This window comes from Alosa pseudoharengus, unplaced genomic scaffold (assembly GCF_046254945.1).
Source record: "Alosa pseudoharengus isolate Yale_2024_CS ecotype anadromous, Long Island Sound unplaced genomic scaffold, YU_APseudo_1.1 YU_APseudo_1.1_scf_12, whole genome shotgun sequence".
Taxonomy (NCBI): domain Eukaryota; kingdom Metazoa; phylum Chordata; class Actinopteri; order Clupeiformes; family Clupeidae; genus Alosa; species Alosa pseudoharengus.
In genome coordinates, this window is record NW_027468587.1 from 12,288,030 (window position 1) to 12,301,721 (window position 13,692).

General features: G+C 41.3%; 1 protein-coding gene across 1 annotated transcript in view; it reads left to right on the top strand.

The window, feature by feature from the left end:
• slc6a3 (solute carrier family 6 member 3) overlaps positions 1–5,781 on the top strand; it is a 17,750-nt gene extending 11,969 nt beyond the window's left edge. Inside the window, exons 8-14 of the mRNA XM_076280152.1 lie at positions 1,494–1,606; positions 1,935–2,063; positions 2,250–2,349; positions 3,657–3,757; positions 4,404–4,571; positions 5,573–5,644; positions 5,758–5,781. Coding sequence (XP_076136267.1) covers positions 1,494–1,606; positions 1,935–2,063; positions 2,250–2,349; positions 3,657–3,757; positions 4,404–4,571; positions 5,573–5,644; positions 5,758–5,781 — 707 coding nt within the window. The remainder of the gene's footprint in view (positions 1–1,493; positions 1,607–1,934; positions 2,064–2,249; positions 2,350–3,656; positions 3,758–4,403; positions 4,572–5,572; positions 5,645–5,757) is intronic.
• Positions 5,782–13,692: the final 7,911 nt, after the last annotated feature.

Genomic DNA, 13,692 nt, shown 5'->3' on the forward strand with positions numbered 1-13,692 from the left:
GAACGTAGAATCAATACAGGCCTGGTGGAGCTGAAGGAAGTCAGGACCCGTAGGTCTTATCCTACAGGACTGTGAGAGAGTGTCAACGTACTCACATACACATTACACACACTTATACACTGTAACATACTGTACACTAACACTTATGAATAGACACTAACACACACACACATACTTAGCCATACACTGTACATTTATTACTCGGATGTTGTTAGCCACTTTGGTGTCAAAAGTTATTTGATTAAGTACAGAGCAAGAGCCTTCTATACACAAAATTTTATATGGACCAAAATTGATGCAGTATTTTCCATAACAAGGCAAGGCAAGTTTTTATTAAGTTATTTATATAGCACATTTCATACACAAGGGTAATTAATTCAATGTGCTTTACATAAACAAAAGCAAAAACTAATCATACACAAAAGCTTAAATGGGCAATAGCTTAAAAAAATGTTTAAAAAGTAAAGTGCATAAAATAGAATAATAAGATACTGTACATAAAAAGATACAACAATTTTTCACCATGTGCTGCACTTTTATTAAACCTTGAACCCAGGGGTGTGGCAATTAACGACATAAGGTGTGGTCTGGCACATGATCTAAAAATCACTATCTTACACCCTCTAAAAATCATAAATAAAACTGGTCTATAGCGAAAGGTGCATATAAAGCACAGCTAAAGATACACTGTCACAGGATTTTTATTCAGTCATTTGAACATTATTGGGGTAAGTGTTTTTTCAAGCTATGTTTTCGTTGGTAACCCCTTGTCAGTCAATAGTGAAAGTAATTAACTGTGTAGAACTGTTCTGAACTGTTCTGACCATGAGACCACGGTGAAGTTAGTTTCACTTTGCCTATGAGTTCAAATAATAGGCGAGTGCAGATGCATGTAGGCTACTGTATACTCTGCTAGTAGTCTCACAAACAGGTTTTAGTAAAGCAAGGTTTAATGGAATCCCTGTTACATACGGTCTCGCGTGCAAGCAGATTCCTTCAAATGCACCGCTGACTATCAAAATACCAATGCGCTGTTTGAAGTTGCGCTGTTTGCTGTTAAAGGGAATGACAGATGTCATTCTCATTGGTTTAAATAGATGTTACGCCCACACACACCCATGACTGATTAAGAAACATAAGAAAAACCCTTTTGTGCTCAGCACCCAGCGTTTCATCATAAAATCGCGCTCTTAAATTAGTGAATGTGAACTGGCCACGCTTCTAATGTCTATAAACATTATGCCTCTGACTATCTGACTATCCGTTTCTGATTGCCAAAATGCCAACGTGCAAAACAACAAACTACTGGAACACATCCGACAACTTATCCTCATGCTTTGCCATACCTCCAGTTAGGCTGTTGCATCAAATGTACTGTAGCTATACATTTAACATGACATAGAGGATTTTTGTTCTTTGTTTAAGATGCTTCTTTGTCTTTTTCTTTGTGTGTGTGTTTGTGTTTGTGTGTGTGTGTGTGTGCGTGTGGTTAGGTCCAGGTTTAGTCTTCATCATTTACCCAGAGGCCATTGCTACACTGTGGGGGTCTCCAGTATGGGCTGTGATCTTCTTCATAATGCTGGTCACTCTTGGCATTGACAGCGCTGTGAGTGGACACTCTCATTCACATACACACACACACACACACACACACACACACACACACACACAGAGACACAGGGAGAAAGAGAGAGAGAGAGAGAGAGAGAGACTCCATGCCTCCCATAGCCATGTGGTTACTGCATAATAAACAATCTCTTAATTCATTCATGTCAATGTCTTGTCAATCACAACTGACTTTTCAGCATAGACATGATACTTGGTGTATTTATTGCTGTATATATATACTGTATATTGTAACACAGTCATGATGTATTCATCTTAGTGTATGAGGACTGTGACCGTGACTGGCATTGTATGTGTTTCCTCTGCAGATGGGCGGTATGGAGTCGGTGATCACTGGCCTGATAGACGAGTTCAAGTGTCTCCACAAACACAGAGAGCTCTTCACACTCTTCATCGTCATCTCCACCTTCCTCATCTCCCTACTCTGTGTGACCAACGTGAGACCTTTAAACCTTGCACATTAAACCTTGTGATTTAGCATACAGACTGTGCATAATTCAATACAAAATGTTTTTAGCTAAAATTATTGTTTTATAACCCTAAACCCTTTCCATCACCCCACCACCACACCCCCCCCCCCCCTCTCGCTCCTCCAAACCCTGGATGTTCTTTTGTCTTGTTAGGGTGGCATCTATGTTTTTACTTTGTTGGATCACTATGCTGCTGGAACCTCCATCCTATTCGGGGTGCTGATTGAAGCTATCGGCATCTCCTGGCTCTACGGTGAGTGCCCAACGGAGAAACCAAACCTGCATGCACACACACACTGAGAGCATATTAGGACCTGAGATGAGCAATTGGCTGAACTCTGCCTGGTGTCTAATAGTGGATATTCCTCCTCCTTGGGTGGTGTTTATACACTCTCTCTGTCCTGAAACTGGAACAGCTGAGATTCCAGCTGAGACAGCTGAGTTTTATTGCGAGAGCTTCCATTCCTGTTGGTGGCTAAGATACATATATATATATATATAGAGAGAGAGAGTGTGTGTGTGTGTGTGTGTGTGTGTGTGTGTGTGTATGTTCCCTTTTGGCATCATGGTTGTGTGATTGCTTTCGAGCATGTGTGAGCACCTCTTTCGAGCATGTGCATCACACCTTTGGTCTTAAACGGGAATAACACCGAAGGGAATTACTATTTTAACAATAAAGGTGCCTTACATTGTGTGTTATTGTGTCTCTATATGGCCAGGGGCATATCTGCCATAGCTTGCACAGAGTGAATATATTCAGCTGAAATTGAGATACTTTTTGGATGTATACCGGTGCCTCTTCTTTTTTTCTTTGGGCACCTCACTGGTGCCTTGAACTTTTCATCACGTACTCAGGTACATGACTAAGTGTTACTATACAGTTTACCGCATGCATTACCAGAGCTGTGAAACGCTTCTATAATTATTTGCCACTAGTGTGCATGTGAGTTTGGCTGTGGTATCACAGTTAAAGAAAACTGCAGTTTATCGGGGTTGAACTCTCCAGAAGGTTTGGGCAGGTGACAGGGTCTTGACGGACTCTCGACCTGAACTTCAGCAAGCTCTCAGAACCGCGGGGAGTGGGTGAAACTGAAGGGGACACTGGACCTCCGGGGGAGGGCAAAGGTCACATACTCTGTGCCCCCTCCATGAGGGTGTGACCCCTGTAGGGTCACTCAGCTCCCGTGGCATTTTCCCAGCATGCATTTGTGCTTTGATCGTGCTGCTCATGAGAAACCTCTGAACCCACAATCATGCCTGATCCTCATTGCTGAGTATGATGGGAGCCTCACGGGCACCCTGTGTGTGTGTGTGTGTGTGTGTGTGTGTGTGTGTGTGAGAGAGAGAGAGAGAGAGAGAGAGAGAGAGAGAGAGAGAGAGAGAGAAAGAGAGATGGGAGTGTATTTGTGCAAGGTTGAGCCTTGTTACAGCTCTTCATCCATAAAACAAGCCTCTTGCTGTGAGCACTCAAATCTAAACATCAAAGCTCTGCAAAAATGGAGAGCTCTGTTTGTCCGAGTGCTGCTCCTTAAAATAACTTAAGATGTGTGTTCTTTAAAGGTGTGGATCGCTTCAGCGATGACATCGAGGAGATGATCGGACAGAGGCCTGGACTCTACTGGAGAATGTGCTGGAAGTTTGTCAGTCCCTGTTTCCTGCTGGTAGGACACTTTTAGAACATCATCCCCTTTAGAATTATAAGGTTCTATGTACTTTCTGAGTAGTTCTGAGATATTGAGCTTCAAAGTTTTAGAATTCCATAGAGTTATACTGATAAGTGGAGCAAACCTTTTTAGATATAATGTCCAAAAATGCATACTACTACAAGAAAAACCTCACCTCACCTTAAGGTGTCACAGAATGAGAATATGTCAATAACTCAATTTTGACAAAAATGTATCTACATGTCTCTACTTTCTCAAAAAGCTCCAAAAAATTGTAGTGTGCTATCAGTTTACAACCATTTAGTCTTAATCATGCCCAAATCTGAGTTTACAGAGTTGGGATCTGTGCAGTCTGTAAAAATGGGAGAGCTCCAGAGACTGTTCAGTGGTCACAGACTCATCAGCCAATTACTGTCAGTGACCACTGACTAACCAGTGCTTAGTGCAAGGTGTTAGAGGCTCTGGCCAAAAGTAACCATTCCCTGGACCACCCCCTGGTGGCAGTAGCTAGTAGTTTGTAAATGGTGACTGGTTTAAACGCTTTGAACAACAACTGTTTCCGTATGCATTTCAAACACCCAATTACCCCACTTGCTATAATCCTGTGCTGAATGATGTATCCTTTCTGTCTAATCTGTCCCAGTTCATGGTGGTGGTGAGCTTTGCCACGTTCAACCCTCCTAAGTACGACACCTATGTGTTCCCGGTGTGGGCCAACGTGGTTGGCTGGTGCCTGGCCATCTCCTCCATGACCATGGTGCCCCTCTACGCCATCTACAAGTTATGCTCACTGCAAGGCAGCTTCTGCGATGTGAGTGTCTGGGTTTTTGTAGCTCAGCTGATGGAGGGAGATGCTTAAAGGTCCTGATTCCAAGCAAATACTACATGAATACATGTTACTGAGTTATATGTATCTGGAAAACTAGGGGACACCAAACAGTGTATGTGTTGGTGTGATTTGATGTACATTACATAGGGTTAGGTTTAGGCAGGGACTTTGTAATGAGGATACACAACACTCAAAGAATCTCCCACGCACGCACAGTTCTACCCGAAATAGATGCCCAATAAGTGCCCAAAAAGCATTACAATATGCCTGCCGGACTTGCCTAAAAGGACTTTGGTTTAGGTTTCTGGGTGATATTGTTAGACGTGCAGCAAGAGAAACCTGAGTTTGCGTAACCTGCGTAGATACATTTGTATGGATGGATTAAAGGGAGACCTGGCAACGTTTTCGTGTTAATTACTCATCTTCGTAAATCAGTATATGGTTAAATGACTCATTACAGGGCGAATGAAGACTCTCTCGCCCACCCCTACTGCCTGTAGGAAGAATATCCCGCTTGCAAGTTCAGTGTATCGTACCCGCCGACCAAAGCAGGATCAGTTTACATCCTGCATCCACAGCACAGAGGCAGGCTAACTAAACGCTGGCGATTGTTGCAAACGTGTGTATAATGGCAGAGCTGGCGAAGAAGCAGTGAAAACGCTTGACGGAAGATGCAAAGAAAAGGAAAAGAGCTTCAGACCGAGTGAGGGGGAGTTTCGTAGAGAAAAAGCATCAGGCTTGCCTGGTGTCCCTTTAAAAAACAAATATCTGTCTGTCTGTCTGTCTAAATGTTGGTCTAAATGTCTGTAAATGTCAAAGTTCATTTACAGTCAAAATGGTATGAACAGATTGTACATAATTTAGATTTTATTTACAAATATTTAGATATTTACTGACAGATAGATTATACATGTTATTGCCACCTATCATGTCATTATCTGATTTTATTTCATTGATACTGACATGACTGTGTCTGCTTACAGAGACTGGCATATGCCATCACCCCAGAAACAGAACATCACTTGGTAGAACGTGGTGAAGTACGGCAGTATACGGTAAGTCTGTACTGTGTACAGTGTTATAATTTGTAATCTGTAAAGTTCAATAGATTGTTACAGTATGGCTGATGTTCACATAAAAGTCCCTCGTGCTTGCTGACTTTATGCAGCTCCATCACTGGCTTGTGGTTTGAGTCGCGCCAATCAAAAAGAAGGTAGGCAGCACAGCAACCAATCGGCAAGCTCACTGCTGGAAAAATCTGTGGACGTGTCAACCAAGCTGTCAAGAAATAAATCCATAGAAACTAGTCATGTTTTCTCTCTTGTGATTGGGTATGTGGCTGTGCCGTGTGGTTGGCCGTCTGTCGCTCTCAATCTAAACTCGATATCCAATGACTGTTAAACAATGTCTATGTTGTTCCCCCAGTACTTGTGTGTGTGTTTGTTTTTTTTGTTTATATTTAATTATTTAATGACCTCAGTGGTAGATTGCAGCTGAGACAAATTGATTTCTGAGATGTGCTTGAAATGTCACTGGCAAATCTGTTCCGCAAAAAAATTAATTAAAAAGACACAGCGCGCATATAGCAAACAAACATAGCATAGATCCAGCCAGAACTACAATTAAGGGAGCAACCAATCAGGGTGACTCTCTCTGTAAGAGGCGGCATTGTCTGGGTTTTCTGATTCATTTGAAATTATCCTGAAGAACTCAGATATAAGATGGCACTGAAATGGATCATCTGGACTTCATCTGGCTTTGATGTGGCTGGGATTTGATGGTGATCCATCAGAACTAGGTTCATAGCCATTCCCAAAATGAGCTGCTATTTGAGCTTCAGCTTTTATAAGGTGAGCAATCAACCAAAAGCTCTACAAATTCTCGCTTTAGCAATCTGACACTGCTTCAGCCTGTATAAGCCATACCACATTGGTGCACACAACTAACAAATTCCTCAATTGGCAATGAAGTCCAAGTCAAACATTTCTAAATGAATCAGAACACATAAAATGGCCTATTCTAACCATAGCAGGGAATCCTTAACATACTACACCCCTGCACACATGTACAGTACACACACACACACACACACACACACACACACACACCTTATATGTGACTGCAGGCTAGTAAGAATCTCAACTGGTTATAACAGTATTAATGACTGCTATATCATTGGCAGCACCCCTACACTCTTCCCTGTCAGTAGGACCCCCATCTTATTCATACCACTCCACAATACTCTATTAGCTTAAACTGAAACCAAAGACTTGAGATGAGCAGAATTGACGACTGCACAGCTTTGAGTGGGTTTTCCTGTTTCCTGCAATGATTTCTAGTGTGTGTTTCCTAGATCATCATACTTGCTGTGAGGTTGCTTTTCTGTGCCTGTACAAGCTTTTGAATATGTTTCTGGAGGGGACGCTGTGGGTGTAAACTTGTGTTATATTTGTTTATCTGGTATGAAAAAAAATCTGAAATCTTGTATGCTTGTCTCAGTTGAGAGGGTCCATGCAGATGTAAGCCCATTTGGCAGGAAGATGTGGGCGTGCTTTGTAGGAAAATGACATAGATCAGTAAAATGACAACAGTCACTTGGCCAAAACCGCAAGCATGAGACACACACAGAGAACCAGCTGTGCGGAGCTTAGATGATGATGGGTTTCTTAGTTCTCAGTCTGTCTTAGATGTCCAAAAGCAACCCTCCCTACACCCCCCTCGCCACCCTTTTACACCTGTTGTGGTGGATCAAAGTGGCTGATAAGATACTCAACATGATGTCCTTTCTTAGAAAAATCATTTGACATGAGTGTAATCATGTGACCTTAAACAACGTTTGTCTCATTATATGGAGTCTAGCTAGTTTCCCTAATTGTAAGTGAGATTAGAAAATGGCCGCATGTATCTGTGCGACATGGGATGATAAGGACTGTGTTAGAGCTGATATGAAGATGAGCAGGATGAGATTACTTATAATGACATTACTACAACAAGTGACAAGAGAGGTGACATCATAAAGACTTCATTAAACCATTCACATAAAATATGAATACAGAATTATTTCCTTCACATCACACAACACTACAACACGTTTCAGGAGAGGTGACATCACAGAATTCATCTGACATCACAGATGCACTTGACATTGATGGTGCAAGCATAGAATTCATCTGACATCACAGATGCACTTGGCATTGATGGTGCAAGCATAGAATTCATCTGACATCACAGATGCACTTGGCATTGATGGTGCAAGCATAGAATTTTGGTGACTGAGTACAATAGAGTAAACATGACATACACCACTGTCTGTGTTAGATCTGTTTTGATAACATCCTGATTCACTGTAAGGATGTGCTCTAGGACTGAATTATAAATGGTCAGCTATGTATGGTATGTATGAAATCAATCAGTTTATGTTCTCTTTTGTGATGTATTGCTAGAAAAGGCATGTAGAGTGCACACAGGAAAACCCATTCACTGTTAATAATCATGGAAACAGATCACACCCATTGCAGTACATTTAGGCATAACATACATTTACATTTATTTTAATATACTATATTTTAATAGTTTGAAAGTCTTTGTCCAACTCCCCACTCCACCCCACAAACCCCCCACAAAGAGCCAGTTTTTAAAAAAATGATTATATCCTTGACATTTTGCTGAAATGAGATAAAATAAAAATGGATACTGCAATTATTTTGACTGTTTTGTACAGACACTCTTCCTAATCTTTATGCCATAACATAATTTCCTATAATAGTCTATAAAAATAATGTAAAGCGTTGTGTAAATTTGTGTGATTCAGTTCTGTCCATGTGCTTTGAGAGTAAGCATTCTGTGAAATTTCCTCAAAATGTCCTTACCTCAATCTTGTAACCCTCCAGGTCTTACTAGAGGGCATCATTGCTAATTTGATAATCTTTTGTCTGTGTAAATGTCTCTATGTATATATAAAGTGTGCAATTGAAATCCACTGCCATATAAGCTAAGACTGTAAGCTAAGACTAGCTATTTATGTCATTCATTATGGTATGTAGGCTATCTCGTATTTGGAAAAGTTTGTTCGTGTATATCAGTGAAGTATTTGTATTTGTGTATAATATTTTACTGGTTTGATATATTGGTTTGCACAGTGTTTATTTATTTTTTTGAGAATACAGATTATATCTCAATAAAAAACATTAATAAATGGTATGAGACTTCTGTGTTATCTTCTATGTAGCCTAATCAGCTAGATCCATGCACAACATTGGCACCTACAGTGTGTAATGGAGTTCCCTGCCTCTCCTGTGCCCAGTGCCTTATTTTCTTCCACCAGGACACCTGGGTGGAGGTTATCTCTTTCCCTCTTATCTTACACACAAACACATCACCAGCAGCTGCCTAGTGAGGACACTTCCATTGAAATTAACACCAGGTAGCATTTAATTAGCTCTTACCCTACAACTGAATTAAAGTTTGGCCCTTCTCTTTAGACAACTTGAATTAAAGTTTGGCCCTTCTCTTCAGAAAACTAACATGAGCATCAGGACTCATGATGAAAATCACACCAGCACTAGAGAAGTTGAACACTTTAAGCCATCCTTACACCAGAAGACTTTAACAAAATGTGGGTAAAAGCTAGTCTGACGTCGTCATACTCAAATTCTAGTCAGAATATCTGAGTCTGATACTGCTTCATTGGGATGTGATTATGGGGCGTTTTTCAACCGATACAGGGGGTGAATCCTGAAGGAAGAACACCCAAACCATCCTTCTTCTCCACAATTGTCTTAACATTGTTTTCTGGTCGTTTTGCACTGTCAATATCTTCTACAACAGACGAGATGGCAAAATCTAAATGTCTACCTTCTACAGCAACAGCGTTTTTGTTAAGGAGAACCGGGATGAATGAAACACTTTGTAGCCTAATTAAACATCATTTACAAAGACATCGTACCATACTGAAAGCTAATATTTTGTCACTGGCAACCTACTGTACATCTGTCCTCTGTCAAACACAGTTGCATTTTCAGCTCTGAACAAAACCGTTCAAGAGTTCTTCTGGTCCGAACCGCTCTGGTTCGGGCATAGTTGCTCCACAACGGAGCAAGTCCAGACCGAACTTCCCAACCTCAAATGTTGTGGGCGGGGCTAAGTTCGGCTGGCATCCAGGCTAGGTAAAAGCTTGAGTAAAGCTTGATTGGGGTAGCCTAGAAATCTAGACACACCCTAGCGGCAGCAAATGTATTTGTAAATGTAAATGTAATTTGCTGCCCGGGCTAGTCTAGCAACTCTCCGGCTTGCGAGCTGGAAAAATGTAACTTCGATAGGGCCAATCACATCATGTATAGAGACGTTAGGCGGGCTTAACATAATGATTGATGGCTGAGTTGCAACGGTTTGGCTTGAATTCCCTACTACTTGAAAACAAAGAAGATGGATGTTGCTGTTGGCGAACAGCGTGACACGAGTTAAGCTTTTTTGAAGTTGGCTAGCCAACTAGCTCCGCTGGTGGGAAAACGCATGGGACTCATAACGCTGTCCTATTACGTGGGAATTTTAAAGACAACCGATTATCCCGCCCCTCGGACTGAGCACTGCCAACGGTGAGCACCCAGACCCTATTTTAATGTGGGTCTGGCTCGTCAGGCTATGATTGGGGAGGCAGTTAAAAGAATCTTTCAAGAATATTTCCCAAATCTTGTCAAGGTCTTCTGGTGTATGGTTAGCATCACATGAAGACTATAATATTACTCTGCCCCAACTAAGTTACTGTTGTGTTACTTGTGAGAGTGTGTATGAACAATGGCAACAGAAGTACAATAACTCTACTGTAACTTACATTATAATATGAGTACAAAAGTTTTAGGCAAATGTTACCACTCGAATTTATTGAAGGATATCGCCCAGGATTAGGATAGATAGGATAGGACATAAGATCAGGCTGGCTAACTTTGTCTATATTCATTTGAAATCAAAATCAACAACCTGTGTCCTGACCTTCACAATGAACTCAATGGTTCTTGGGTCCTAATTGCATTGATTTAGTGTTAATTTCGTCAGACGAGACGAGAGGAAATATGTTCGTCAACGACCTTTTTTTTCATGACTAAGACGAGACGATGACGAGACGGCAGTAATGTCCTGAAACACTGACTAAGACTATCTTAAGATGCATTATTGTTGACGAAAAAAGACGAGACTAAAATGTTTTGCATGAAATAAAAACTAAGATAAAATCTCCCTTCATGTTCGTCTACAAAATGAGAAGACAGAATATCTAGCTGTTACGTTTTCAAAATATTCCGAATGAGTTCATACGCAACAGCTTTCCTGTAGGCTAGTCTACATGCTGCTGCTGCAACACGAAACTACAATGAACAAGAACACTGGAGATTTCTGCCAGAGTTAGCAAGCTAACTACCTAAGCTTTATGCCACAATGCTACATACCCAGAAGTTGAAGCAAATTAACATCCCCCAGAATGTCCATACGAACATGTTCAGCATGTAATGTCAACTATTCATCTAGTTAGACTGATGATGCAAAGTTTGCTAGCAAGTAAGCTAATATGGAAAGTTCGCTAGCAAGTTAGCTATGGCTAAGATGGAGAGTCTGTTTGGGGAATGTGTTGTGTTTGGGCGCATATCGCCATCTAGCGAGGCAGAGTAAAACATTACATAGTTTGGCCTACGACAGTGTTTCTCAAACTTTTTCAGTTTCAGGACCACTTAACTAACCCTAGCTAAAAAAAAAAAAAAAAAAAAAAGATTAGACCTACTTCAACAGTAGCCTATAATTAGTCTACACAATAGGCCTACTCCCCACTGAGCAAAGAGACGTTGATGCGACGTCTTTTCTAAGTCATTTTTGGACGTCAAATGTAAGTCACCTGGACGTGCAGACTGTTACTCCAGGCGACGTCTTTTTTCGACGTCTATTGAACGTCCATTTATGACGTCCACAGTACGTCCGTATAGGAGCTATTTCTAGTCCAAATGTGGTCTTCATGGACATTTATTCGACGTCATTTTGTGGACGGTTTTTGACGTCATCTTTGTGGACGTCTTTTAGACGTCAAATTCAGACTCATTTTAGACATTGATTTTATACTGTACTGCTTATAGTTTCTATGCATAACTGTAGTCCTGTCACAGCCCTTTTACTACTGCAGGTAAACGGTAATTCCCCAGACTCACAAACACATGAGGCTCAAGAATAGTTTATGCTTTTATTGCACAGTTACTAAAATTTACATAGAGGACTCACAGCAGCCCAGCTATAAACATTGCAGTCCCGTCGCAAGCACCCCCAACTGGCAAGCAGAAACAGATTAATAATGCAGGTAAATAAGTTATCTAGGTGAATATACATTCAAAATACTGAGAGGGCACAGCAATTCATGATTAAACCCACACACAAAGATCAGATTATGCTACACCTTAAATTCAGTTCCGCTCACCCAACATCTTCTGTCCACTCTGCGTTTACAGCTGGGCTGACGAGTCACGTAGACAACAGACACAACACATAAAGGAATGTCCGCTGGTCGGCCAGAGTTTTAAAAGAATAGTCCACAGGACGCGCTCCGATGTAGCCGGTACTGCACTGTCGGCGCCAGGTCATCCACAAGTCCAAATCAGGGCGGATCCTTCCCTGAATGTACTTCGGTTGTTCAGCAGACACAGTCAACGTTACATCCGGCGGTGTTCATTGGCACTTCCAGCATTCCCCCAGATCGCGTTGTTGCTCGGCTGATGTAAACCTGAGCTGCAACGGACAACAAACATTTATGAGCCACCAGCCACTTTGTCTACCAACTTACTAATGCATAGCAAGTAGGGCTACAGAAATATAACTTCCCTTAACAGGGTACTTAGCTTGCGTTGATGGTGGGCTCTCTGCCGTTGTGCCAGTTGCTGTCGCATCTCCCTCTCAAGGCCCCCTCCTGCTGGTCACCTCGCAAGCTCATATAAAGCACCAGGCCAGGTGAAAGCAAGTGGTTAATCAACCAATGTGAATGAACCCCTCCCCCTTCACAGGTGCACAAAATCAGTCTATTACATCCCCATCAGTCCTCTCCAGGTGTCCCTAGTCAGTCCAATACACAGCCACTCAAGGAGTCCATTAACCCAAATGTTAAAATACACAGCAGGTAACAGCAAAAACAGTGTAACATGCATAGCAATAAGCTGCACATACACCATGCATACACGACAGTCCCATTTCAGAAGGTGGCATGCTGTTCCAGTTAATTTTCCTATAGCTCTATTTGACTTTCTCACCAGCAGATGGTAACTGGAAATGCAAGACATACATTTCCACTTCAAATCTGCTGCCGAGCCAAATGAAGCTTCAGTAAAATTAACTGGAACAGGTTCCTACCTTCTGGACACCTTACAGTCAGATTAACAATAAATCACAATCCAATCCCGACTGTTGTTTCCCCCATCTTTACTGCAAACATGACCAGATTATTGCAAACATGACCAGATTCACCTAATGAAAATAAAAACTAATTCTGGGCTCTTTTTTTTTTACACATATGCACTCAGCGTTCTCAGGGCAGCAGTCCTCACATCATAACGCCTGCAAACAGAGGGAACAGAGGGAGACTAAAATTAATAAGTTGCAAAACACACAGAACACAAAATGACCATCACTGAAGCACTACTACTGAGGCGCAAGTCAGGTACATCAAACAAGGGGCAAATAAGGGCTATGAAATGAAGAACATGAAGTCAAACCCTACTTCACAACCTAAAGTGTATCATACCCCCAATTCCCATGTATAATTGTTTTACTGGTCCTCTTTTGTATTTAAATATCAATACTACATGCATATTAAATGTAAATAATGTTGTCTACCTAGGCCTATGTCTCATGGAAATTATCTAACGTTAACAACTCTCATCTGTGTCTGTAGAAGCTAAGTTAATATTAGCCTGCATGGAGACACTTTAAATAACAGTTAACTTACTTGCGCCTGATATTTCATTCAAACTAAAACTACATTCACAATGACATCTTACACAGATGTATTTTTGGATATGATATTAACTACCATTCCAGATATCCAACATAATGGTGAAGTTAGCTATTGGAAAAGTTAACA